The sequence below is a fragment of the Mytilus californianus genome, unplaced genomic scaffold (genome assembly GCF_021869535.1).
Source record: "Mytilus californianus isolate M0D057914Y unplaced genomic scaffold, xbMytCali1.0.p SCAF_7, whole genome shotgun sequence".
NCBI lineage: Eukaryota > Metazoa > Mollusca > Bivalvia > Mytilida > Mytilidae > Mytilus > Mytilus californianus.
The window spans coordinates 91,620,865-91,648,002 of record NW_026262723.1 but is presented as its reverse complement, the minus strand read 5'-3'; the positions used below and the strand labels follow the sequence as shown (position 1 = coordinate 91,648,002).

Genomic DNA, 27,138 nt, shown 5'->3' with positions numbered 1-27,138 from the left:
TTTCAATAACTTGAGCAGGGGTGAGTTTCTAAACAGGTAAATATGTGATTTTTACATGTAATTAAATGTAAAAGCAGAAAAAAATATACCAGATAGCTGCACAAAGCCAAAGACTGACTTGGGAATAGGTAAACTAGTAAAATAATTTGGCAAAGTAGATGTGATCAGGCGATTTACAATTTCCATGTTGCTTAGGAAAAGAAAGAGCAGCAGTACAAAAAGTATTGGAAAAAGTAAGAGAGGTTCCAAACAGTGTCCAGTGGGAGACAACTCGAAACCGAAACTGAGAAAAACAGAAAAGTCACAGTAATGAGTAAATAGTTAAAAGACCAATCTAATGGCTCTAAGAATCATAAATAAGGTAATTAAAGACAAGTAAAGAGAGATTATGTATAACGACAAAGCGGAGCGAAAAGAATTACTTATTGTTTACGATTATCATTTTGATGAGATTTCTTTTGGCCAAGGATTTGTATAGTGTTTTGGCCCAACAAGAAAGCATAGCCAATAAACACTCTAAAACTCCTACGCAGAATATAAAAATTCAACAATCGAATCTTTTCAGAAAAAAACCAATAAAACACCAAGCATATCCTTTGGCGATTTTTAGACAATAAGTTTATCCTTAAATGCATATTACAAAATATATGAGATCCCATAATAATCCTTCTTTATAAACTTCCAGTCTATGACAATAGATTAACATGGATAAAATTATAGTAAAAAAAATAGGAAATCACCCAAGCTCTGACATCACAGCTATGTTACTGGCCTTTCTATTAACACCAAGAATATAATTCGTAAATTTGTTATGTGCTTTTTCAGAAGTATCCTGACCAAAAACTGAATAACTTATACTGTTATAAGTCTGTAAAAAGTATAATATTTGAAAGTCACAATGACCAATTTGGGTGCATTACCTTTTTCCGCTCATTTGGGGATTACATTTTTTTACGTTTGATTACATTTACATGTATTCATTTTACAGTTAACATTTAAGGTAAATTAAGATAATTCATAATAAATATGACTAAAGTTATAATGAATTTGGAACATATTTGTAAATTTAAATTATATTTTTTTCATATTTAATTCTAAAAAAATGTACAGTGATCATGAGAAATCCTGCAATGGCTTAAGACATACATGTAACTTAATTGTGAATATATCAGAGTAAATAGTATTCTGTTTCATAATTTTACTGAATAGTGATTGCTTTATTGAATAATTTAAGTCAGTTTGTAAAAATGTGTCAAGGTACACACACAGAGTTTTGTTTGTCAGAAATAAATCGGTGGAAAAATCATTAGTGTAAGATGGATTTAGTTTCCGTATCGACAGAACACTCAAGTCGGGGGATATTTCATGGCGATGCACTTTAAACAATTGTAAAAGGTATTTCACTAGATTCCCTATTTCCTCCAAGTCTTTGGTCATCACTACAGTCAGAAGAATCCAGGCATACTACAAAACCTGTATTTACCTGAGTTTACCTGTAAAAGAATGCGTGCAAATGTAATCAAAAGCTCAACACAAACATAATGATTTTTACGCGCAGATGTAATGCACCAACCAATTTGTAGCTGATTGTTCCTTGGCTAATTGGAAAAACAAAGAGTTAGTTTATTTTGGTGTTTTTTTGTGTTATGTCTAATTGTATCTTGACTAGCAGCAATGATAACATAACAAAAAATAGGTTTGATTTTGATGCTTTATTGGCCGCAATGTCATCAACATTCATGTATATATAAAATCAACAAAACATCAAATATTACTATCATTTTTTCGTATATATACACTGGATATTTATTATTTCACAATTTCATCAAACTATTACATTATAAATTTTGAAATGTTCTCATTATCACTTAGCATTAAAGTGTGAGAAATGTGGCTTTGAGATGACTCATATCAGCTTGTGTTTTGATAATGAGGATTTTTTTTATAATAAACATTATACAATGAATTCCAAGCTATATAACACCTGTCATATTTAATTATTCATTATTATAGTAATATTGGATTAAACAAGTTGATAAGTTAACTATTGACATAATCATACAATTAAAGGAATGTAATTTATTAATTAGAATGATAATAGAAAGTAATGTAATGATAACAAACAATTTAATTTAAGTCTGTCTATGATAATACATGTACTAGTACTGTAATTAAGAAATTCAAGAAAATCAATACATTTTTTAATAAAGATTAGATTTGCAAAAGCAATTCATAAAACATTTGTATATTGTATCTTTTTAATGGTACGAGTTTGCATGGTACGAGTTCGCAGTGGTACAAAATTATATAAATAAGAAGATGTGGTATGAGTGCCAATGAGACAACTATCCATCCAAGTCACAATGTGTAAAAAGTAAGCAATTATAGGTCAAAGTAGGGCCTTCAGTACGGAGCCTTGGCTCACACTGAACAGCAAGCTATAAAATGCCCCAAGTTTACATTGATACGAGTTGACATTAAGTGGTACAAGTTGACATGGTACGAGTTGACTTGCTTCCGTACACGACAACTCGTACCTTAGCCAACTTGTACTCAACCAACTCCTATTCTATTTTTACCAAATCCTACCCAATATTTATGTCCCCGCCGTAGCGGAGGGGGCATTAAATTTTACCCTTGTCTGTCTGTACGTCCGTACGTACGTCCCAAAGTTGGTTTCCGTTCTCTAACTTTAGTTTGCCTCAACCAAATGTTATGAAACTTATACACAATGCTTATTATCACAAAACACAGATCAAGTTTGAATTTTGGGGGTGTCACTTTTACTGTTCTAGAGTTATGCCCCATTTACAAATGGAATAAATTGCTTCGCTGAGCGCAGCTGTATACGACCGCAGATGTCCAACCCCTGAAAAGTTGGGGCAAAAATGGACACAATATTCATGCTTGATACAGGTCTGAATTTGGATTGTAATTAAATTTTTGACACATAATAGGTTTCTGACACAGAATAACTGTAGTCAAAGAACTTCAAATTGGTTATATGATTTGAATTTATATTCAATTTTTTTGCTTTTGTGCAATACATGTACACTATGGAATTGACCCCCCCCCCCAAAAAAAAATTTATTTTACCCCGGTTTTTTGCTATTGTGCAATACACTATGCTGTTGAATATTAACCCCCAAAAAAAAATATTTGAAGAAATTTTCTTTTAATTTCTGAAATCTGAAATGGGAAAAATTGTCCCCCTCAATATTTTTTCACCTCCCCCCTTTCCCTTATTCCAAAAAATAATTCTTTCCCTCAAGTTATGGTCAGTATCTCAGACAATCATCATTTCTTAATACATAATTTACAAGCAGTGTAAGGGAGGTAATCAAACATTGTCATTTAAATTGATTTGGATTTTGATTTGGATTACCTCCCTTACACTGCTTTTAAATTGTCTCAATTGTCCTTTAACCAGAAAAACCCTTGTTTTTCCCCTTTTTTGCCCCTAATTCCTAAATGGTTTGAGCCATAACCCCCCAAAGTCAATCCTAACCATCCCTTTGTAGTATGGAAACTTGTGGTATAATTTCAGAGAGATTCATACACTTAAACACAAGTTATTGTCTGGAAACTACAAAAATGCTTATTTGGGCCCCTTTTTGGCCCCTAATTCCTAAACAGATGGGACCATGACCCCAAAGATCAATCCCAACCTTCCTTTATTGGTTATAAATCTTGGGTTAAAATTTTATTGATTTCTATTTCCTTATACTAAAGTTATTATCTGGAAACCATCTGTCTTCGGATGACGCTGACGACGACAACGTGATACCAATATACGACCAAATTTTTTTAATTTTTTGCGGTCGTATAAAAATTGCTGAAATATTTGTTTCCGTTCTCTCACTTCAGTTTGTCGCAACAAAATGTTATGAAACTTATGCACAATGCTAATTACCACAAAACACAGTTCAAGTTTGAATTTTGGTGGCGTCACTTTTACCGTTCTAAAGTTATCCATAAACAAATGGAAAAATTGCTGAATTTTTCGTTTCTGTTCTCTTACTTAAGTTTGCCTCAAATAAATGTTATGAAACTTATAAACAATGCTTACTACCACAAAACTCAGATAAAGTAGAAATTTGGGTAGCGTCACTTTTACAGCTCTTGAGTTATGTCCCTTTATAACGTTATATGCAAGCGGGGGCATCATCTGTGTCCTATGGACACATTCCCCATTTTTAGCTCACCTGACCTGAAAGGTCAAGTGAGCTTTTCTCATCACTTTGCGTCCGTCGTCCGTCGTCCGTAAACTTTTACAAAAATCTTCTCCTCTGAAACTACTGGACCAAATGCACCCAAACTTAAACACAATCATCATTCAAGTATCTAGTTTAAAAAATGTGTCCGATGACCCCGCCAACCTACCAAGATGGTCGCTATGGCTAAAAATAGAACATAGGGGTAAAATGTAGATTTTGGCTTATATCTCCGAAACCAAAGCATTTAGAGCAAATCTGACATGGAGTAAAATTGTTTATCAGGTCAAGATCTATCTGCCCTGAAATTTTCAGATGAATTGGACAACCCGTTGTTGGGTTGCTGCCCCTGAATTGGTAATTTTAAGGAAATTTTGCTGTTTTTATACGACCGCAAAAATTGAAAATTTTTTGGTCGTATATTGGTATGACGTTGGCGTCGTCGTCGTCGTCGTCGTCGTCGTCGATGTCGTCTTGCGTCGTCCGGCGTCGTCCGAAGACACATTGGTTTTCGCACTCTAACTTTAGTTTAAGTGAATGGATCTCCATGAAATTTTACCATAAGGTTCAATACCACGAAAGGAAGGTTGGGATTGATTTTGGGGGTTATGGTACCAACAGTTAAGGAATTAGGGGCCAAAAAGGGGCCAAAAATAAGCATTTTTGTAATTCCAGACAATAACTTGTGTGTAAGTGTATGGATCTCTCTGACATTGTACCACAAGGTTCCATATCACAAAGGGAAGGCTGTAATTGATTTTGGGGGTAATTGCCTCAAAATTTTAGGAATTAGGGGCCAAAAAAGGGGCAAAAAACAAGCATTTTTCTAGTTTCATGACAATAACTTGTGTGTAAGTGTTTGGATATTTCTGAAATTGTACTACAAGGTTCCATATCACAAAGGGAAAGCTGGAATTGAGTTTGGGGGTAATTGCCTGAAACGTTTAGGAATTTGGGGCCAAAAAGGGGCCAAAAATAAGCATTTTTCTAGTTTCCACACAATAACTTGTGTTCAAGTGTATGGATCTCTCTGAAATTGTACTGCAAGGTACCATACCACAAAGGGAAGGCTGGGATTGAGTTTGGGGGTGATGAATCATAAGGGGGTTCAAACAATTTGGGGGGGTTTTTTTTTTTTTTTCTTTTTTTCCTTTTTTTTTTCTTTTAAAATTTTCCATTTTAAGTTGGTTATTTCTGATTAATATCTAAAAGCAAATAATAATGATATGGTAGGAGTTACACACCAAACAGGATGTGTAAATTATTATATAATAAGTATTGTGCAATAGCAAGAAATTTTCAATTGCACAGTATTGCACAATTGCAAGAAATCTTCAATTGCACAGTATTGTGCAAAAGAAGATACTTCGTATAAATTGCTTATTTCTTGATCAATTTCAATGGGGTTTTATTCTTGAATTCTTGGGGTTCTTTAATATGCTGAATCTAACCGTGTATTAAGTTTTTGGATTTTGGGCCCCGTTTTTAAATTGGTCTACATTAAGGTCAAAAGGGTCCAAAATTAAACTTAGTTTGATTTTAACAAAAATTGAATTATTGGGGTTCTTTGATATGCCGAATCTAACTGTGTATTTAGATTCTTAATTATGGGCCCAGTTTTCAAGTTGGTCCAAATCGGGGTCCAAAATTAAACTTTGTTTGATTTCAACAAAAATTGAATATATGGGGTTCTTTGATATGCTGAATCTAACCATGTACATGTATTTAGATTTTTGATTTTTGGGCCCCGTTATCAACTTTGTCCACATTGAGGTCAAAAGGGTCCAAAATTAAACTTTGTTTGATTTCATCAAAAATTGAATTCTTGGGGTTCTTTGATATGCTGAATCTAACCATGTATTTAGATTTTTTATTTGTGGACCCGCTATCAAATTGGTTCATATTGAGGTCAAAAGGGTCCAAAATTAAACTTTGTTTGATTTCATCAAAAATTGAATTATTGGGGTTCTTTGATATGCCAAATCTAACTGTGTATTTAGATTTTTAATTTTGGGTCCCGTTTTTAAATTGGTCTACATTAAGGTCCAAAGGGTCCAAAATTAAACTTAGTTTGATTTTAACAAAAATTGAATTCTTGGGGTTCTTTGATATGCTGAATCTAAACATGTGTTTAGAATTTTGATTATGGGCCCAGTTTTCAAGTTGGTCCAAGTTGGGGTCCAAAATTAAACTTTGTTTGATTTCAACAAAAATTGAATATATGGGGTTCTTTGATATGCTGAATCTAAAAATGTATTTAGATTTTAGATTTTTGGCCCAGTTTTCAAGTTGGTCCAAATTGGGGTCCAAAATTAAACTTTGTTTGATTTCAACAAAAATTGAATATATGGGGTTCTTTGATATGCTGAATCTTACCATGTATTTAGATTTTTTATTTGTGTGCCCGCTATCAAATTGGTTCATATTGAGGTCAAAAGGGTCCAAAATTAAACTTTGTTTGATTTCATCAAAAATTTAATTATTGGGGTTCTTTGATATGCCAAATCTAACCGTGTATTTAGATTTTTAATTTTGGGTCCCGTTTTTTAAATTGGTCTACATTAAGGTCCAAAGGGTCCAAAATTAAACTTAGTTTGATTTTAACAAAAATTGAATTTTTGGGGTTCTTTGATATGCTGAATCTAAACATGTGTTTAGATTTTTGATTATGGGACCAGTTTTCAAGTTGGTCCAAGTTGGGGTCCATAATTAAACTTTGTTTGATTTCAACAAAAATTGAATATATGGGGTTCTTTGATATGCTGAATCTAAACATGTATTTAGATTTTTGATTTTTGGCCCAGTTTTCAAGTTGGTCCAAATTGGGGTCCAAAATTAAACTTTGTTTGATTTCAACAAAAATTGAATATATGGGGTTCTTTGATATGCTGAATCTTACCATGTATTTAGATTTTTTATTTTGTAGGCCCGCTATCAAATTGGTTCATATTGTGGTCAAAAGGGTCCAAAATTAAACTTTGTTTGATTTCATCAAAAATTGAATTATTGGGGTTCTTTGATATGCCAAATCTAAACGTGTTTTTAGATTTTTAATTTTGGGTCCCGTTTTTTAAATTGGTCTACATTAAGGTCCAAAGGGTCCAAAATTAAACTTAGTTTGATTTTAACAAAAATTGAATTCTTGGGGTACTTTGATATGCTGAATCTAAACATGTGTTTAGATTTTTGATTATGGGGCCAGTTTTCAAGTTTGTCCAAGTTGGGGTCCAAAATTAAACTTTGTTTGATTTCAACAAAAATTGAATATATGGGGTTCTTTGATATGCTGAATCTAACCATGTATTTTGATTTTGGACATTGGACCATAATAGGTAAATTAAAAAAATTGAAGTTCTTAGACCACATTCTTTCTTTGTCAGAAACCTATGCTGTGTCAAATATTTAATCACAATCCAAATTCAGAGCTGTATCAAGCTTGAATGTTGTGTCCATACTTGCCCCAACTGTTCAGGGTTCGACCTCTGCGGTCGTATCAAGCTGCGCCCAGCGAAGCATTTTATTGGTTATTATCTTGAATGTTATTATAGATAGAGATAAACTGGAAACAGCAATAATGTTCAGCAAAGTAAGATCTACAAATAAGTCAACTTGACCAAAATGGTCAGTTGACCCCTTAAGGAGTTATTGCCCTTTATAGTCAATTTTTAACCATTTTTCGTAAATTTTTGTTATCTTTTACAAAAATCTTCTCCTCTGAAACTACTAAGACAAATTTAACCAAACTTGTCCACAATCATCATTAGGGTATCTAGTTTTAAAAATGTGTCCGATGACCCCGCCAACCAACCAAGATGGCCGACATGGCTAAAAAATAGTACATAGGGTAAAATGCAGTTTTTGGCTCATATCTCTGAAACCAAAGCATTTAGAGCAAATCTGTCGAGGATAAAATTGTTCATTAGGTCAAGATCTATCTGCCCTGAAATTTTCAGACCAATCAGGCAACACGTTGTTGGGTTGCTGCCCCTGAACTGGTCATTTTAAGAAAATTTTGCAGCTTTTGGTTATTATCTTGAATATTATTATAGATAGAGATAAACTGTAAACGGCAATAATGTACAGCAAAGTAAGATCTACAAATAAGTCAACATGATCAAAATTGTCAATTGTCCCCTTAAGGAGTTATTGCCCTTTATAGTCAATTTTTTACAATTTTCATAAATTTTGTTAATTTTTGTAAATTTTTACATAATATTTTCCACTGTAACTACTGGGCCAAGTTCATTATAGATAGAGATTATAGTAAGGAGCAAGAATGTTCAGTAAAGTAAGATCTACAAACACATCACCATCACCAAAACACAATTTTGTCATGAATCCATCTGTGTCCTTTGTATGGTATGCACATAGACCAAGGTGAGCGACACAGGCTCTTTAGAGCCTCTTGTTTTTTTATATTCTGAATCTAACCGTAGAATTAGATTTTGGATATTGGACCATTAAGTAGATTAAATGTCCCATTTCAAATTTTTAAGTTATCTAACCACATTTATTCTGTGTCAGAAATCTATAATGTGTCAAATATTTAATCACTATCCAAATTCAGAGCTGTATCAAGCTTGAATATTGTGTCCATACTTGCCCCAACTGTTCAGAGTTTCGACCTCTGCGGTCGTATCCAGCTGCTCCAGGCGGAGCGCATTTTTTATGAATGAGTTACACCGTTTGACCCGAGGTCAATCGGAGTAAACAATGTGCCTGAACAATCGGTTCTTACAGTGAATTAATAACATAATCATTGTGACAGGAAATTTACAGAAAAGTGCACAAATTAGAAAGTTGTTCATTGACTTTAACTCTCTTGCTACCTGAGGGACACATGTGTCCACACCAACTATGCCGTAGCCTAGGGACATATATGTTTAATTCATGCAAGCACCTGTTCTTTACAGTATCTGTTTTGAATTAAACACAGAAGATTATGCATTGTAATCTTTTCAAAATACAGCATTGTGAGCTCTCAATAACTAAAGAGTAAAAGTTGATAACAGATTAGGTCCATGTTTTAACTTGTATTTTGGGGTAAGGCAAAGGGATTGCTGCATTAAGCCCTTCCTTTTAAATTTTTATACGATGCAAAAAATTAAAAAATAATAAAAAGTCTGTCAAATACTTCCCTACCAATGTACATTACAAGCCTGTATGAATAATAATCCACATGAAAACAAACAATAATTCATTTCTCTAAAATAACAATAATAATAGTACTATAAAAATGTCCAATATATGTGTCACCTGTTTTTAATTTGATGAAGTTCATGATGATTGAAGTCTGATTATAAAACTTCTCTTTATCTTTATACTATCTTACTCATAATAAAGTTAAAGATAACACTGTAATCTTGTCATGAAAAGTCTGGTCACATAGGACTTAAAATCAAGGCTATGAAAGAGACACCCTTAACATGCTTTAAAGAAGTAGAATCTCATATGATGTTATAACTATACAATATTAAATATTTGAATCACAGGACTCATTACAAGCATATAATCATGAAAAAAGATAAAAATAACACTGATTCACACACACATCTTTTAAAAAATCCAAAAATTTCCAACAGGTGGCAGCGGCGTCACAAATTTGTTAAAGCCAATGCTATTTGGTATGCAGTTGAGTAACATTAGCACATCTCATTTCACTGGGATTATGTTACCTTGCCCCCTCAGTCACAGTCTAGTGAATTTGAAACTTCCTTAGTTTAACTGTACATGTCAAAATTTGTGATTAGGTCAGTTTATTATGAACCACTAATGGTGAGTCAATGATATTTGGTATGCAGTTGTATCATCATTGGCACATGTCATTTCCATTGGGATTATATGGCAGCGCCTGCACATTCATGGTTCATTGACTTTTGAATTTTTACATATATATAGTTTACAAGAAAAAGTTTGTGGTTAGGTCAGTTTAAGGGGAACAACTTGTAATAAGGCAAAAACAAAAAATATGCCTGTTTCCTGCCTTCTGTTTGATTCTAAGTTTGATCGCAGACACTTAAACATTTAATGCCTTTCCTAAAATATATTCAAGAAAAAGTGCTATGAGTCGTCTTATTTGATTGTGAATCTTATTTCCCCTAGATTATTCACTCAAATTTGTAATAAGATCGATGCATATCCATTTGATATTATCCTTCATTTTTTATACGTGTATAATGCTATGGTGTTGTCGTTGTCGGTGTCGTCCAAAGACACATTAACAATTACTTGAGTTTAAGTGAATGGATCTCTAAAAAATTTTACAAGAAGGTTCAATACCACAAAAGGAAGGTTGGGATTGATTTTGGGGGTTATGGTACCAACAGTTTAGGAATTAGGGGCCAACAAGGGGCCAAAAACAAGCATTTTTGTAGTTTCTGGACAATAACTTGTGTGTTAGTGTATAGATCTCTCAGAAATTGTACCACAAGGTTCCATATCACAAAGGGAAGGCTGGGATTGAGTTTGGGGGTAATTGCCCCAACGGTTCAGGAATTAGGGGCAAAAAAAGGGGCCAAAAACAAGCATGTTTCTAGTTTCCAGACAGTAACTTGTGTTTAAGTGTATGTATCTCTCTAAAATTGTACTATAAGGTTCCATACCACAAAGGGAAGGCTGGGATTATTTGGGGGTAATCACTTCAAGGGGGAAGGGGTTCAAAAAGTTTGGGGGGATTTTTTTTTCCAATTTTTTTTGGGGGTTCATATTTTTTTTCATCAAAATTTTTGAAATTCTAAATGATTGCACAGTATTGCGCAATAGCAAGAAATCTTCAATTGTACAGTATTGCCCAATAGCACAGTATTGTTCAATACCACAGTATTGTTCAATACCACAGTATTGCGCAATAGCAAGAAATCTTCAATTACACAGTATTGGGCAATAGCAAGAAATATTCAATTGCACAGTATTGCGCAATAGCAAGAAATCTTCAATTATACAGTATTGCGCAATAGCAAGAAATCTTCAATTGCACAGTATCGGGCAATAGCAAGAAATCTTCAATTGCACAGTATCGCGCAATAGCAAGAAATCTTCATTTATACAGTATTGCGCAATAGCAAGAAATCTTCAATTGGTCAGTATTGCGCAATAGCATAATATTGCGCAATAGCAAGAAATCTTCAATTGCGAAGTATTGCGCAATAGCAAGAAATCTTCAATTGAAAATAAATACAAATCTTTTAACCAATTTCAATGGGATTAATTTAAAGTCTTTAATGTTTGGAGGTTTTAACCTTGTATTACTTTTTTGGATATTGGGCCCCATTTTTAAATTGGTCTACATTGAGGTCAAAAGGGTCCAAAATTAAACTTTGTTTGATTTCATCAAAAACTGAATTATTGCGACTGTATGATATGCTGAATCTTATTGTGCATTTAGATATTTTATTTTGGGCCCTGTTTTCAAATTTTAATTTAAAATATTAAGGTTGAAGGGTCTAAAATTAAACTTTGTTTGATTTCAACTTAGATTAAATTTTTGGTGTTTTTTTATATGCTGCATCTAACCATGTTGTTAGATTTTGGATATCAGACCATTCTAGGTAAATTAATTCTTAAGATCTTTGACCACATTTATTTTTGCAGAAACCTATATTATGTCAAAAATTGGATCACAATCCAAATTCAGACAGTATCAAGCTTGAATATTGTGTCCAAACTTGCCCCAACTGTTCAGGGTTAGACCTCTGCGGTCGTATCTGGCTGCGCTCAGCGAAGCATTTTATTTTAACACGACCAGACATAAATTTAAATCAATTAGTGATAAAAAAATTATATTTGTTGCTGAAAATTGTGGAAATGTGCCATGTGTCTGTCAGGAACACTCTGATAATTCATGTATTGAAAAAGATTTAGATCCTTTTTGTTAATATTTTTCTCCAGATGTTATACCAATAATTGCAGCAAAGGTAAACATCCAATGTTGATTCAATTGGCACTTCTCACTATAAAATTGTTTGTTGATAGGTAAACATCTTGAGAAAAGCAGGTCTTTACTTTGAAATAATTATACGCCCGTTTACGGGACGTATTATGGTATACCTCTGTCCGTCTGTCCGTCTGTCCGTCATCAACATGTCGGACATTAACTCAAAAGTGCTTTCACCAATTTGCATAAAACTTTGGTGATTTGTTTATATCTATTGACGTGAGCTCCCTTTCGTTTTTTATAAAATTTAGATTTTACGTTTCCAAGTTATGGGGTTTTATTCATTAAAAAAATGGGGATTTTCCAGTTTTCGGACAATAAGTCAAGAATGCTTTCACCAACTTGCAAGAAATTGTGGTGAATTGTTTATATCTATTGACATGAGCTCCCTTTCGTTTTTTATAAAATTTAGATTTTACGTTTCCCAGTTACAGGGTTTTATTCATAAAAAAAGGGGGGATTTTCCAGTTTTCGGACAAAAACTCAAAAATGCTTTCAGCAATTCTTATCAAACTTTGGTGAATTGTTTGTATGTATTGATGTAAGCTCTTTTTAGAATTTTATAAATTTTACATTTTACATTTCTGAGTTATGGGGTTTTATTCATTAAAAAAAGGGGTGATTTTCCAGTTTTCGGACAATAACTCAAAAATGCTGTCACCAATTCTCAGGAAACTTTGAAGAATTGTTTATATCTATTGATGTAAGCTCCCTTTTTATTTTCATAAATTTCTAATATGACATTGAGAATTAATTGAACTTTATTTGTTTATAGTCTGACAACAGATATACTAAGTATTGCACAACAGCAAGAAATCTTTTAATTGAATATAAATTCAATTCATATAACCAATTTCAAGTTCTTTGACTACATTTATTCAGAAACCTATAATATGTCAAATATTTAATTACAATCCAAATTCAGACCTGAATCAAGCTTGAATATTGTGTCCATTTTTGCCCCAACTGTTCAGGGTTGGACCTCTGCGGGCGTATCTTGCTGCGCTCAGCTAATCAGTTTATTTTGTTTGTAATTACATTATTATAACTCTGTTTTAATTTAAGTCTCATCTAATCTTTCATTATCTTGTGACCTTTTCTCATCACTTTGTTTCTGTAGTTCTTTTTGTCTGTTCTTTACAATGTTGTATTGCCTGACTGTCATCTACTTCACACTTTGTTGAAATCAAATTGACAGATTTTCTTCCAAACTTGCATATACATGTATTTTTCTACAGGACATGAAATTGTGCACCTGCTTTTTTTGTCTCGCCTGTGATGAAAGTCGCAGATAGCAAGACATAGGGATTGCTTTTCCGTCGACAGCTGCAGCGACGGCTTGGATGATGGCATCAACAATTGTTAAGTTTTCTGCTTAAGTTAGTTTGATAGGAACTACTTGTGAAAGATCATTGATGTTTTGTATGAAGATGCATTACTATCAGTACATATCAGTTTGACAACAATTTTGAGGCCTTGCCCCCTAGGCCATGGTCCAGTGACTTTGATTCAATTAGCCATTTTCAATGTTAAGTTTTCTGCTTAAGTTAGTTTAATAGGAAGTACTTGTGATAGATCAATGATATTTTGTATGAAGTTGCATTGCTATCAGTACATATCAGTCTGATGACTATTTTGAGGCCCTGTCCCCTAGGCCATGGTCCAGTGACTTTCTATTAATTAGCCATTTTAAATGTTAAGTTTTCTGTTTAAGTTAGATTGATAGGAACTACTAGTGATAGATCAATGATTTTTTGTGTGAGGTTGCATTGCTATCAGTACATATCAGTTTGACGACAATTTTTAGGCCCTGCCCCCTAAGGCCATGGTTCAGTGACTTTTAATTAATTAGCAATTTTCAATGATAAGTTTTCTGCTTAAGTTAGTTTGATATGAAAAAAATATATGTAAAAAGAAATTGTGGGGGGTCAATTTTTTCTCATTTCAGATTTCAGAAATTTCAAGAAGTAATCTTTAATTGCACAGTATGGCGCATTGTAAAATCTTTGACCACATTTTTTTTATTTGTTTTGCCAAATCTAACCGTGTATTTAGATTTTTAATTTTGGGTCCAGTTTTCAAATTTGTCTACATTAAGGTCCAAAGGGTCCAAAATTAAACTGAGTTTGATTTGAACAAAAATTGAATATATGGGGTTCTTTGATATGCTGAATCTAAATATGTATTTAGATTTTTGATTTCAGGCCCAGTTTTCAAGTTGGTCCAAATTGGGGTCCAAAATTAAACTTTGTTTGATTTCAACAAAAATTGAATATATGGGGTTCTTTGATATGCTGAATCTAACCATGTATTTAGATTTTTTATTTGTGGGTCCCGCTATCAAATTGGTTCATATTGAGGTCAAAAGGGTCCAAAATTAAACTTTGTTTTATTTCATCAAAAATTGAATTATTTGGGTTCTTTGATATGCCAAATCTAACCGTGTATTTAGATTTTTAATTTTGGATCCAGTTTTCAAATTGGTCTACATTAAGGTCCAAAGGGTCCAAAATTAAACTTAGTTTGATTTTAACAAAAATTGAATATATGGGGTTCTTTGATATGCTGAATCTAAACATGTATTTATATTTTTTGATTTTGGGCCCAGTTTTCAAGTTGGTCCAAATTGGGGTCCAAAATTAAACTTTGTTTGATTTCAACAAAAATTGAATATATGGGGTTCTTTGATATGCTGAAACTAACCATGTATTTAGATTTTTTATTTTTTGGGGACCCGCTATCAAATTGGTTCATATTGAGGTCAAAAGGGTCCAAAATTAAACTTTGTTTTATTTCATCAAAAATTGAATTATTGGGGTTCTTTGATATACCAAATCTAACCGTGTCTTTAGATTTTTAAGTCTGGGTCCCGTTTTTTAAATTGGTCTACATTAAGGTCCAAAGGCTCCAAAATTAAACTTAGTTTGATTTGAACAAAAATTGAATATATGGGGTTCTTTGATTTGCTGAATCTAAACATGTATTTATATTTTTTGATTTTGGGCCCAGTTTTCAAGTTGGTCCAAGTTGGGGTCCAAAATTAAACTTTGTTTGATTTCAACAAAAATTGAATATGGGGTTCTTTGATATGCTGAAACTAACCATGTATTTAGATTTTTTATTTTTGGGGACCCGCTATCAAATTGGTTCATATTGAGGTCAAAAGGGTCCAAAATTAAACTTTGTTTTATTTCATCAAAAATTGAATTATTGGGGTTCTTTGATATACCAAATCTAACCGTGTATTTAGATTTTTAAGTTTGGGTCCCGTTTTTTAAATTGGTCTACATTAAGGTCCAAAGGGTCCAAAATTAAACTTAGTTTGATTTTAACAAAAATTGAATTCTTGGGGTTCTTTGATATGCTGAATCTAAACATGTGTTTAGATTTTTGATTATGGGCCCAGTTTTCAAGTTGGTCCAAGTTGGGGTCCAAAATTAAACTTTGTTTGATTTCAACAAAAATTGAATATATGGGGTTCTTTGATATGCTGAATCTAACCATGTATTTTTATTTTTGGGCCCCGTTATCAAATTGGTCCACATTGAGGTCAAAAGGGTCCAAAATTAAACTTTGTTTGATTTCATCAAAAATTGAATTCTTTGGATTCTTTGATATGCTGAATCTAACCATGTATTTAGATTTTGGATATTGGACCATAATAGGTAAATTAAAAATTTTTAAGTTTTTAGACCACATTCATTCTGTGTCAGAAACCTATGCTGTGTCAAATATTTAATCACAATCCAAATTCAGAGCTGTATTAAACTTGAATGTTGTGTCCATACTTTCCCCAACTGTTCATGGTTCGACCTCTGCGGTCATATCAAGCTGCGCCCAGCGGAGCATTTTATTTTAAATGGATGCCTTTTTATACTGTCAAGATGAGTGAAACAGATTTTGTGGAATCTCAAGTTCTCTCTTAATACCCTTGAACGTCCTCTTCTTAATATATAATTATAGGAGGTATTATGTTTTCCAGTCTTTATACGACTGCAAAAAAATTTTGCGTTCGTATATTGGTATGACGTTGTCGTTGTCGTCGTCCGAAGACACATTGGTTTTCGCACTCCAACTTTAGTTTAAGTGAATGGATCTCTATGAAATTTTACCATAAGGTTCAATACCACAAAAGGAAGGTTGGGATTGATTTTGGGGGTTATGGTACCAACAGTTAAGGAATTAAAGGCCAAAAAGGGGCCAAGAATAGCAATTTTGTAACTTCCAGACATAACTTGTGTGTTAGTGTATGGATCTCTCTGACATTATACCACAAGTTTCCATATCACAAATGGAATGCTGGGATTGATTTTGGGGGTAATTGCTTCAAAATTTTAGGAAATAGGGGCAGAAAAAGGCGCAAAAAACAAGCATTTTTCTAGTTTCATGATAATAACTTGTGTGTGAGTGTATGGATCTTTCTGAAATTGTACTACAAGGTTCCATATCACAAAGGGAAAGCTGGAATTGAGTTTGGGGGTAATTGTTCAAAATGTTTAATAAGGGGCCAAAAAACAAGATTTTTTCTAGTTTCCAGACAATAACTTGTGTTCAAGTGTATGGATCTCTCTGAAATTGTACTGCAAGGTACCATACCACAAAGGGAAGGCTGGGATGGATTTTGGGGGGGTAATTGCCTCAAAATTTTAGGAATTAGGGGCCAAAAAGGGGCAAAAAACAAGCATTTTTTCTAGTTCCAGGACAATAACTTGTGTGGAAGTGTATGGATCTTTTTGAAATTGTACTACAAGGTTCCATATCACAAAGGGAAAGCTGGGTTTGAGTTTGGGGTAATTGCCTGAAACGTTTAGGAAATTTGGGCCAAAAAGGGGCCAAAAAACAAGCATTTTTCTAGTTTCCAGACAATAACTTGTGTTCAAGTGTATGGATCTCTCTGAAATTGTACTGCAAGGTACCATACCACAAAGGGAAGCTGGGATTGAGTTTGGGGGTGATGAATCATAAGGGGGTTCAAAAAATTTGGGGGGGATTTTTTTCTATTTTGAGACTTTTATGATGTATTTAAATTGGTAATTATGGTTGCAAACTCCATTGGTAATTTGAATTGAGATTATGACCATATATTGAGGGAAAGAATTTTTTGTTTAGAAAAGGTGGGGGGGGAGGTGAAAAAAAAATAAGGGGAGAAGGGGTTAAAAAAGAAGTTGTGGGGGCAATTTTTATTTTTTTTTCATTTCAGATTTCAAAAATTAAAAAGAAAATTTCTTAAATTAATTCTTTTTGCAAAAAAAAGGAGGGGGGGGGGGGGGGGTTCAATATGCAACAGCATAGTGTTTTTCACAAAAGCAAAAAAAAGGGGGTACATTTTTTTTTGGGGGGGGGGGGGGGAGTAGGGTCAATTTCGCAACAGCATAGTGTATTGCACAAAATAAAAAAATTGAGTACACATTCAAATCATAGAACCAATTCTAAGTTCTTTGACTACAGTTATTCGGTGTCAGAAACCTATTATGTGTCAAATATTTAATTACAATCCAAATTCAGACCTGTATCAAGCGCGAATATTGTGTCCATTTTTGTCCCAACTGTTCAGGGTTGGACCTCTGCGGTTGTATCCAGCTGCGCTCAGCGAAGCATTTTATTTTGGTTTTAAAGAGGGGAAAGATTGATTGTAAATCATTTTTTTTTTACAAATTTTATGAAGCCATATGTGAAAATTAAACAATTAATGTCACTGGATATGATGCAGTAACATGTCCATTCATCTTTATAACATGTCCATTTAAGGATGTACTTAGGTGAAATTAAAAAAATCGAGAATTTAAAATTGATACTATAAGTCGGAAGAGCATTCATTAGTTAAGGAACAAAATAAACTAAAAATATTGATAGGTTATGGAGCTCCTTTTTGTGATATTTGATTTTTAACCGGATTTTCGAAGTAAAAATTGGTTATTGATTTGGGGATGTACGGCGGGCAGGCGGGCAGGGGCTGCCAAACAGTGTCTGTTCATTTACATGAAAATGCATTGAAGAAATTTGTTCAAATTTAGATATGTTGTTTCCTGTGACCAAATGAAGGTCAAGTTCAATTTTCATGATTTTAGCTTTTCTCGTTGTTCAGTTATAGCCCTTTTCCAAGAATTCAATTTTTGATGAATTAATCCATTTCTGTACAAAGGGAAATAACTCATTTTTTAAAAGATTTTTGAAAGACATTGTATTAATGATAAATGACATTTTGGATTTTTTTTTCTTTTCTTTAGTAAATTGTTTGAGGAATTTTGTGGTAGGTTTGTTTGTTATTCTGTATAAACTAATTTTCTGAATGCTATATATATATAAAAAAAAAATTATGAAGTGAACTCCTTTAATTAGATAATAATCTATTTTTTTTAAAGGATATATTTCATTACATTACATTGTGTAGATAAAGCTGATAGATAAGTTACAGATCTATATTAATTTGTGACAAATGAAAGAAAAAATATTTGGAACTATCAATTATATTTGATTATAATTTGAAAAAAGATATACATTGCATTACATCATATCTAATTTTAGAGAACTATTTTTAGTGAAATCATATCTAATGTTAGAGTACTATGTTAAACCATATTTCTGTTCAAAGGGAAATAACTCAGACTTATTCCATGAACCAGTAATGATAACATCAAAATTTCTTTATAACTATTTTTTTTAAGTCATGTGTGTTATGAAGGTAGATTTTATTTTTGTTGTGTGTGTTAATGTTTAATTTTTTTACATGATCCTGTTTGGGGTTCAGATTTGCAAATATCATTTTCATAATTAATTAGATAATAATCTATTATAAATATTCAATCACAATCCAAATTCAGAGCTGTTTTAGGCTTAAATGTTGTGTCCATACTTGCTCAACTGTTCAGGGTTCGACCTCTGCAGGAAAATCCGGTTTGCTGTCACTCGACAGCCTCTTGTTAAAAAATGGCGGGAAAAGGCTGACTCAGACTTTTACCTTATATTTGCATTTGTATTATTTGGGTCTCAAATCTAAAGAAAAGAAAATCTAGAATCTGCTTAAATTTTGGTAAATGACCTTTTATGAGCTATTGAAGTCTTATATGAAAAGAAAAATGGGTGTTGTGGGGCAAAATATTTTACCCTGTATTGTAGGAAAAATACCAAGGAGTCTGAACATCTGACACAAATTCCTATTCCTCACCTAAGTACATCCTTAAAGCTATGTATTTGAAAAATAAAATATTATTCCTTATTTGTTGTAGCAATTTCAGCAATTATGGCAGGAAATTCCAGAAGAGTTTGGATTTACAGCAGGGCCTTTAGAGGATGACTGTAAGTTTTGCTGTAAAGAAGGCTGAGTTAATTCCTCACTATGTTTTATCAGCACTGTGTACAGTTTTATTATGACTAAAAAAGTAAAAACAATACACAAAAAAAAAAAAAAGTTGGTCTTTGTTTATACAAAATAAAATAAAATTCCAAGAAATTTCATGAATGATCTTGATGCATAAACAAAAACATGATGTCATACAAATGAAAAGTCAATCTGAAAGTTGTTCTGTAACTTGTACACTTCAAATTCTGAAAATATTTTTTCATTAAAATGGGTTTCTCGAGATAGGTGTTACGTTTCACTTTTTATTCGACCGTCGTATATTGCTATCACGTCGTCGGCGTTGTCCGAAGACATTTGGTTTCTGGACAATAACTTTAGTTTTAAGTGTATGGATCTCTATGAAATTTAACCAAAAGGTTCAATACCACAAAAGGAAGGTTGGGGGTGATGGTCCCAAAAAGGGACCCAAAACAAGCATTTTTCTAGTTTCAGGACAATAACTTGTGTATAAGTATTTTGATTGCTCTGAAATTGTACCACAAGGTTCAATACCACAAGTAGAAGGTTGAGATTCATTTTGGGGGTAATTGCCCCAACTGTTCAGGAATTAGGGGCCAAAAAGGGTCTAAAACAAGCATTTTTTTCTAGTTTTCAGACAATAACTTTTGTTTAAGTGTATGGATGTCTCTTAAATTGTACCACATTTTACAAAAAGAAAATTTCTTCAAATATTATTTTTTTTTGGAGGGGGGGGGGGGGGGCAATTTTTTTTCCTCAAGATTTTTCCCCAAGATTAAAGAAATTAAAAAGAAAACTTCTTCAAATATTATATTTTTTGGAAAGGGGGGGGGGGGGGGTAATAAAATGTTGTTTTTTTGGGGGGGGGGTCAATTTTTTGTCCTCAAGATTTAAGAAATTGTCAATTTTCCAAAGAAAAATTGGGGGTACAATTTATTTTGCTAATTCTTTGTATATAGTCTGAAAACAGATTTACTAAGCATTGCGCAACAGCAAGATATCTTCAATTGAATATAAATTCAAATCATATAACCAATTTCAAGTTCTTTAACTACAGTTATTCTGTGTCAGAAACCTATAATGTGTCAAATATTTAATTACAATCCAAATTCAGACCTGTATCAAGCTTGAATATTGTGTCCAGTTTTGCCCCAACTGTTCAGGGTTGGACCTCTGCGGTCGTATCCAGCTGTGCTCGGCTAAGCAGTTTATTATTCTATTGCATTAATCAAACATTACGGATTTCAGCAAAACAATAAGTCAGTATTGCTGCTCACTCCTTAGTTACGCCGTGTTAACTGTAGATTTGATGGTAAATAGTAACCACTGAAAAAACTGTTAATTAAATATTGCATTTTTTCTGTAGTAGGGGTTATTGCTTTGTAAACTGGGTCACTACCTCACATACTTTACATAAAGTTTGGACTTTTATTCTGTTGTGTGAGTTAATCACCTCAGTTTACGCATTAATAATTTTAAAATGTGTTTAATCCAACAATATATTTGGTGTTTCCTGTTGTCCCATTATTTAACAGAGTAAAAATGGGGTGGGTTTGGAGGTTAAAAAAAGAGGACATCCATTAATTAGCTCTTTAGGTTCAACTTTGTGATAGAAATAATTAAAGTATGTATGAATTTTACACAATTTTTTAAAAAATTTCAGTATTACACTGGCAAGCGTCATTATTAGGACCTGTGAGTATAGTTAAATAGTTTTTATATTTTTATACTCAGAATAAATTACTTCCTCTGTGTTTTCTTACATTTTTGCCTTTTCATGAATAGTAAAAATTATATCACTGTGAGTGAAAGATGGACACTGGACTTGAATGTTGCCTCCAACACACATCATACAGTTAACACATGATACCTAAATTGAAATTTATATTTTGATTCTTTAGATATATATGTACATGATGTAGGTAAACAATTTTTGATTTCCTGCAAACATTGATCAAACATAACAGCAAATCAAAATGGAACATTATTGAAATGGTAAAATTTCACATTAGAAGTTGGATACATGCAAATAAAAAATGACAAAGAATATATAGCGTATATTGCGGATTCATTATTATTGTTTGGGTACCAATTTTCGTGGTTTTCGATGGGTATAGTTCAATGAAATATTAATTTCTCGTATAGGATTGTATGCAAACTTTGTCCAAACCACAAAATCAATTTCATGTATCAACAAAATATGATTTTTCTTCAAGCCACAAAAATTGAAACCTTATAAAATAAATGAATCCACAGTACATGATTTTGGCTGCAATCAAACAGCCCTTAGATCTGCTTCAATCAAACAGCCCTTAGATCTGCTTCTCAGCCAAGTGCTGGGTATTTAGGAGTAAGAACAAAGACTAATAGCCTTGAAGTAAGAAAACTGTGTCATTGTAGGGAGACGTCTATTTTGTTAACTAGCATGATAAATATATGGCTAAGTGCCAAGGTTGATTTCAGGGTTCATGATTGTCTGACATTAGCATAACAAAACCTTTAAATAGACTTATTAAGAAGGGATATAGTTACGATACTGTTGTCAGGTCATTAAAGATTGCATATTTTGGCGTTAATATTGATTCACTTATAGGGTCTTTGCATCGGCACTAAACACATTTATTCAAAAACCAGTTGTTGGCATGACACGGGTTATGTTCTTCTCATATATGTTATGATGGTATGATACTAAACCCCTAACGGGAAGGATTGTGCCTGATATTCATATGATGAAGACATAATCTTCCAATCAGTTTAATTGAAGTCTGGAGCTGGCATGTCAGTTAACTGCTAGTAGTCTGTTGTTATTTATGTATTATTGTCATTTTGTTTATTTTCTTTGGTTACATCTTCTGACATCAGACTCGGACTTCTCTTGAACTGAATTTTAATGTGCGTATTGTTATGCGTTTATTTATGTTCTTCTCATATATGTTATGATGGTATGATACTAAACCCCTAACGGGAAGGATTGTGCCTGATATTCATATGATGAAGACATAATCTTTCAATCAGTTTAATTGAAGTCTGGAGCTGGCATGTCAGTTAACTGCTAGTAGTCTGTTGTTATTTATGTATTATTGTCATTTTGTTTATTTTCTTGGGTTACATCTTCTGACATCAGACTCGGACTTCTCTTGAACTGAATTTTAATGTGCGTATTGTTATGCGTTTACTTTTCTACATTGGCTAGAGGTATAGGGGGAGGGTTGAGATCTCATAAACATGTTTAACCCCGCCGCATTTTTGCGCCTGTCCCAAGTCAGGAGCCTCTAGCCTTTGTTAGTCTTGTATTATTTTTAATTTTAGTTTCTTGTGTACAATTTGGAGTTTAGTATGGCGTTCATTATCACTGAACTAGTATATTTATTTGTTTAGGGGCCAGCTGAAGGACGCCTCCGGGTGCGGGAATTTCTCGCTGCATTGAAGACCTGTTGGTGACCTTCTGCTGTTGTCTGTTCTATGGTCGGGTTGTTGTCTCTTTGACACATTCCCCATTTCCATTCTCAATTTTATATAATATTTGAGCTTGATATGAAAAATCTATCCATCTTAATTGTCATATAGTTTGCTGTTGTTTACAGTTGACTTGATGCTCTTTTTTAGACAGACTCTCCATATAGTAGTGGTAGATTTTTTTTGAGATTAGATTTTACAACAGATTTCCCCTTTAAGCCTCCGAAGGTAAGATAATGAACGGTTCAGTATTATAGTGACAAAATAATGTAAATAGTTTATACAAATTTTGACAAGAAGATGTTATTCAAGAATTAATTTTGTTTATTAGAATAGATTAGTTTTCTTGAATTTCCCTATTATTTCCTACATTAAAGATTTAGAAAACTTGAATTTCAATATTATTTCCTACATAAAGATTTAAAAAAGTCAAAAATTACATAACAATGTCAATATTTGGTTAAATTCTTCTTTAGTTTTTTTGGAAAAATCTTCTTCCCTATTTGTTTCATGTATCTGTTATAATATCGTGACAGCAGAAAGTGATTTTTTTTTTTATTAAAAATTAACAGTAAAAGCAAGCCGTTTTATTTAAGTTCAGAAATTGGATGTATAATCAAATGAAGCACAATCCTTTCAAAGGACAAGTTTCATTTTTGCCTCACATGATCATCATGCAGTCTAAACGCTAAGTAAAGCAAATCTCTTTAACAAAGTACATAAGAGGCTCCCAAGTCAGCAAATTTTGAGATGTAAAAAAAAAAACAATGATATTGTGCATTTTATTGACCTTAACCTACAATACAACATGTTATGTAACCAAAAAAAAACCTACTCCTTTGCAATCAACAGTTTCCATTTGTGCAGAGGAATCAACATTTGTGCTGATATTATTTGTTATTCCACAATAAAAGAGAAGACTAACAATCATATGCTGAGAACAAAATTGAATAAGAAATTATTAGAGACAGTTTTAAGCAAATTTAATATATTCTTTATCTTTTGATAGATATTATTCCAGACCAAAATTTATCATCCAAATGTTACAGAAGATGGTAAAATATGTGCTGATTTCCTGACAGAGTGGAAACCATCATTTTCTATTGGATATAGTAAGGCTATAGAAGATGTGTTAATACTGAGAATTGATAAACCTCCAGACTCACCAAAAAGTCATGCTATACATTCATCACAGATTTAAAACAATATGTTCATCCAATCCTGACCAATGATGACAGTTTATAAAGATAAAGAATATACTAATAAATATTTGATTTTGCCTATTTTCAAGTAAAACAATTTACATTTGCTTTCTTTAAGGGCAGTAGCAGGGGCAGATAATAACACATCCAAATTTAAAATGTTTTTTGAAGAGTTTACTAATGATAAGCTTCCAAAATTTGTTGAAAATTCACCAACGTCATCAACACATTGCATATCTTGGAAATTGCATATTTACATGGACTATGTTCCAAATTTTCAAGATAAAATCAATGTTATGATCCCTTCTGTACCATATGTCTATAAGGGACAACAACTGACAAACTATGTCTTAATATCTATATCTGCCTCCTTTGGGACAACTCTGTGCGACAGTTATGTGTAGCCAAGAATAATAATTTGAAGTTTTGAAAGCAACAAGCTCATATTCCTTTTTTATGCCCCACCTACAATAGTATAGTAGAGAGGCATTATGTTTTTCGGTCTGTTCATCCTTTCGTTTGTTTTTTCGTCCATTCGTTTGCCCGTCCGTTCGTCCGTCCGTTCGTCCGTCTGTCCCGCTTAAGGTTAAAGTTTTTGGTCAAGGTAGTTTTTGATGAAGTTGAAGTCCAATCAACTTGAAACTTAGTACACATGTTCCCTATGATATGATCTTTCTAATTTTAATGCCAAATTAGAGTTTTGACCCCAATTTCAAGGTCCACTGAACATAGAAAATGATAGTGCGAGTTGGGCATCCGTTTACAAGGGACATGTTCTTGTTGTTAAGTAATTGGGTTGCTGTCTCATTTGATATTTCCTACATATTTATTGTTTAATTATTTATATCTGTATCAATCTCTGATAACTATTTAGGGCAGTTACAGTTAACACAAATGTATATGAATGATTTTGTTTTTTCAGTTTTACAAGCCATACAGTCTTTACTTTTGTTCCCAAATGCAGATAACCCTGCAGCACCAGAAGTAGCAAAAGAATTTCTTGATAATAAAGAACAATTTGAGAAAACTGCAGTAGAATGGACTAAATCTTATGCTGTAGAATGAGTGTTTTACAGAAAATGATGTTGGAAAGCGATATACACTGTAGCTTTAGAATATACTGCAACTGTGCTTTTTGTGCAGTCAAAATGCATTGAATGTATAAATTTTTGCTTTATGCAGTTACTAATTGTGTAGTGCCTTGTTTGTGACAGTGATAATGTTTTTTGTGCAGTGAAAAAGTACAGGTTTGCAGAATTTTTATGTCTTCTGCTTCAAATTCATAATAGTTCAAAAATATTTCATTTAGAACAGATTAGAACAGTTTTGAGAGTTGCATTATAAAGAGAACAACCAAACATTGTCTCAAAACATATATTTTATTTGTATTTGGATCAAAACAGGATAGAAATGCTTAGCAAAACCTTGCGTTCTAAGTGTTCCTATTAAAGCCTTGTATATATAAATATATATATATATGTATCACTTCGCAAAAATAAAGTCAAACATCAAAATGGTATGGGATGTAAATAAATATTAACTTGTTTACCATGTGGATTTTAGGCAGCAACTGTTAGCAACCTTTATAATAGTCTTTCTATTTAAGTACAGTCTAGGTAACTGTAGGTCCTAAAGATGAATAAATAATTTTATTTTCTGTATTTTATATGTTGTGTATTTTAAAAGTTTTTTTTTAGTTTTTGCATTAATGGTTAATAATAGCTGTTCATGCATAATGTAACTAATAACCAAAGATGAGCACATATATATCTGTTTAACCAAGAGCACATATATATCTGTTTAACCAAAAGTTTTAAGTTCAATGTGTCATTTTTCACATTACTTTTATAGTAGTTTATACTTTACATAATGCAATTAGAATCTGACATTTTATTTACATTGTTGATAAATTCTTCCTCAGGTCTCATTGGTTTATATATTAAGAATGTTCCTTTGTAGATTTTTTCTTTTCTTTAAAAAAAAAACCCACACGAAATATTTTTTTTTTCTCTGGAAATCGGAAAAATTGGGTCAGTGGATTCGAAAACCAACAAATTAAAAATCCCTCACTTATCATTATTTGATCAGGTCGGGATCAAATTTGAATTGAACTAACCAGCTGCATGAGAAAAGGGTAAGCAAGATCGAACGAACTGACATATATCAAAATTAACCTCAACAGAGAAATATAAAACTAGAGATTATCTCCTGGACACACTAATACCATGCTATGCTCTAGTTACAATTAATATGCATGTACTTTATTAAACAGTCTACATGTTATATCTGGCTGTGTGCATCTGGGACAAATAATGCTACATGGCATGTATAAGACAAAATTTGCCTAAGTAACTGTTCAATGGGAGATAACCTAAAGTTTTTATCACAACTTTTATTTATGAAAATCAAAATGGTTTTTTTTTTCTCTCTATATATATAAAATGTACTGTTAAGCTCACTAATTGATACACTGTAATATGTGTTATCATGACCTCAATAGGCCCTTGATAATTCTGATAAACATTGTAACATTTAAACTAATTTATGTTCATTCTGACTTATATTTTGCTCCTAATATAAGTGAGGACCAAGAATCTCTAAACCTAAGATATAGCAAAAGGACAGAGCATTAATATGATCATGAATGTAAAATGACTTAACAAAGTAAAGAAGTGCATTTTCATTTTATTTAACTTTAGTAACTGTATCTAATATAACTGGACCAACAATAAAATATATTTTTTGAGGTTTGCATGATATATTATATGACCTTGATCATATTTATATGATATTTTCATGTAATTAGGAAATATATACATGTAGTATAAACGTGAAGCAGTTAAAGTCAGACCTAATACAATACAATGTCAATTTGATTTGAAGCTAACAGGATTATGTTTGCTTTGCCACATAATTTTATCAAAATTGGAAAATGTACCATGTATCAATATTAAATGTGATTTATATTGTTAGCTGACCTGTGATATATTTTTACAATAAACTCTCAGGAATTTA

At 32.5% G+C, this 27,138-nt stretch overlaps 1 protein-coding gene across 2 annotated transcripts; it reads left to right on the top strand.

The window, feature by feature from the left end:
• Nucleotides 1–256: 256 nt before the first annotated feature.
• LOC127708741 (ubiquitin-conjugating enzyme E2-17 kDa-like) lies at nucleotides 257–27,138 on the top strand. Of its 2 annotated transcripts, XM_052213872.1 has the most exons (6): nucleotides 257–361; nucleotides 19,374–19,443; nucleotides 21,129–21,160; nucleotides 23,072–23,149; nucleotides 23,931–24,033; nucleotides 25,046–27,138. In XM_052213872.1, the coding sequence occupies exons 1-6, from the start codon at nucleotides 338–340 to the stop codon at nucleotides 25,186–25,188; spliced, it is 450 nt and encodes a 149-aa protein (XP_052069832.1). In that variant the 5' UTR covers nucleotides 257–337; the 3' UTR covers nucleotides 25,189–27,138. The 2 variants fall into 2 exon arrangements, with proteins under 2 accessions (XP_052069832.1, XP_052069833.1); XM_052213873.1 differs by lacking the exon at nucleotides 23,072–23,149.

Coding starts and splice junctions, on each gene's coding strand:
- LOC127708741 (XM_052213872.1), top strand. CDS start 338: ATGGCTCTAAGAATCATAAATAAG. Junction 19,444..21,128: donor AGGGCCTTTAGAGGATGACT/GTAAGTTTTGCT, acceptor AAAAAATTTCAG/TATTACACTGGCAAGCGTCA. Junction 23,150..23,930: donor TCCCCTTTAAGCCTCCGAAG/GTAAGATAATGA, acceptor ATCTTTTGATAG/ATATTATTCCAGACCAAAAT.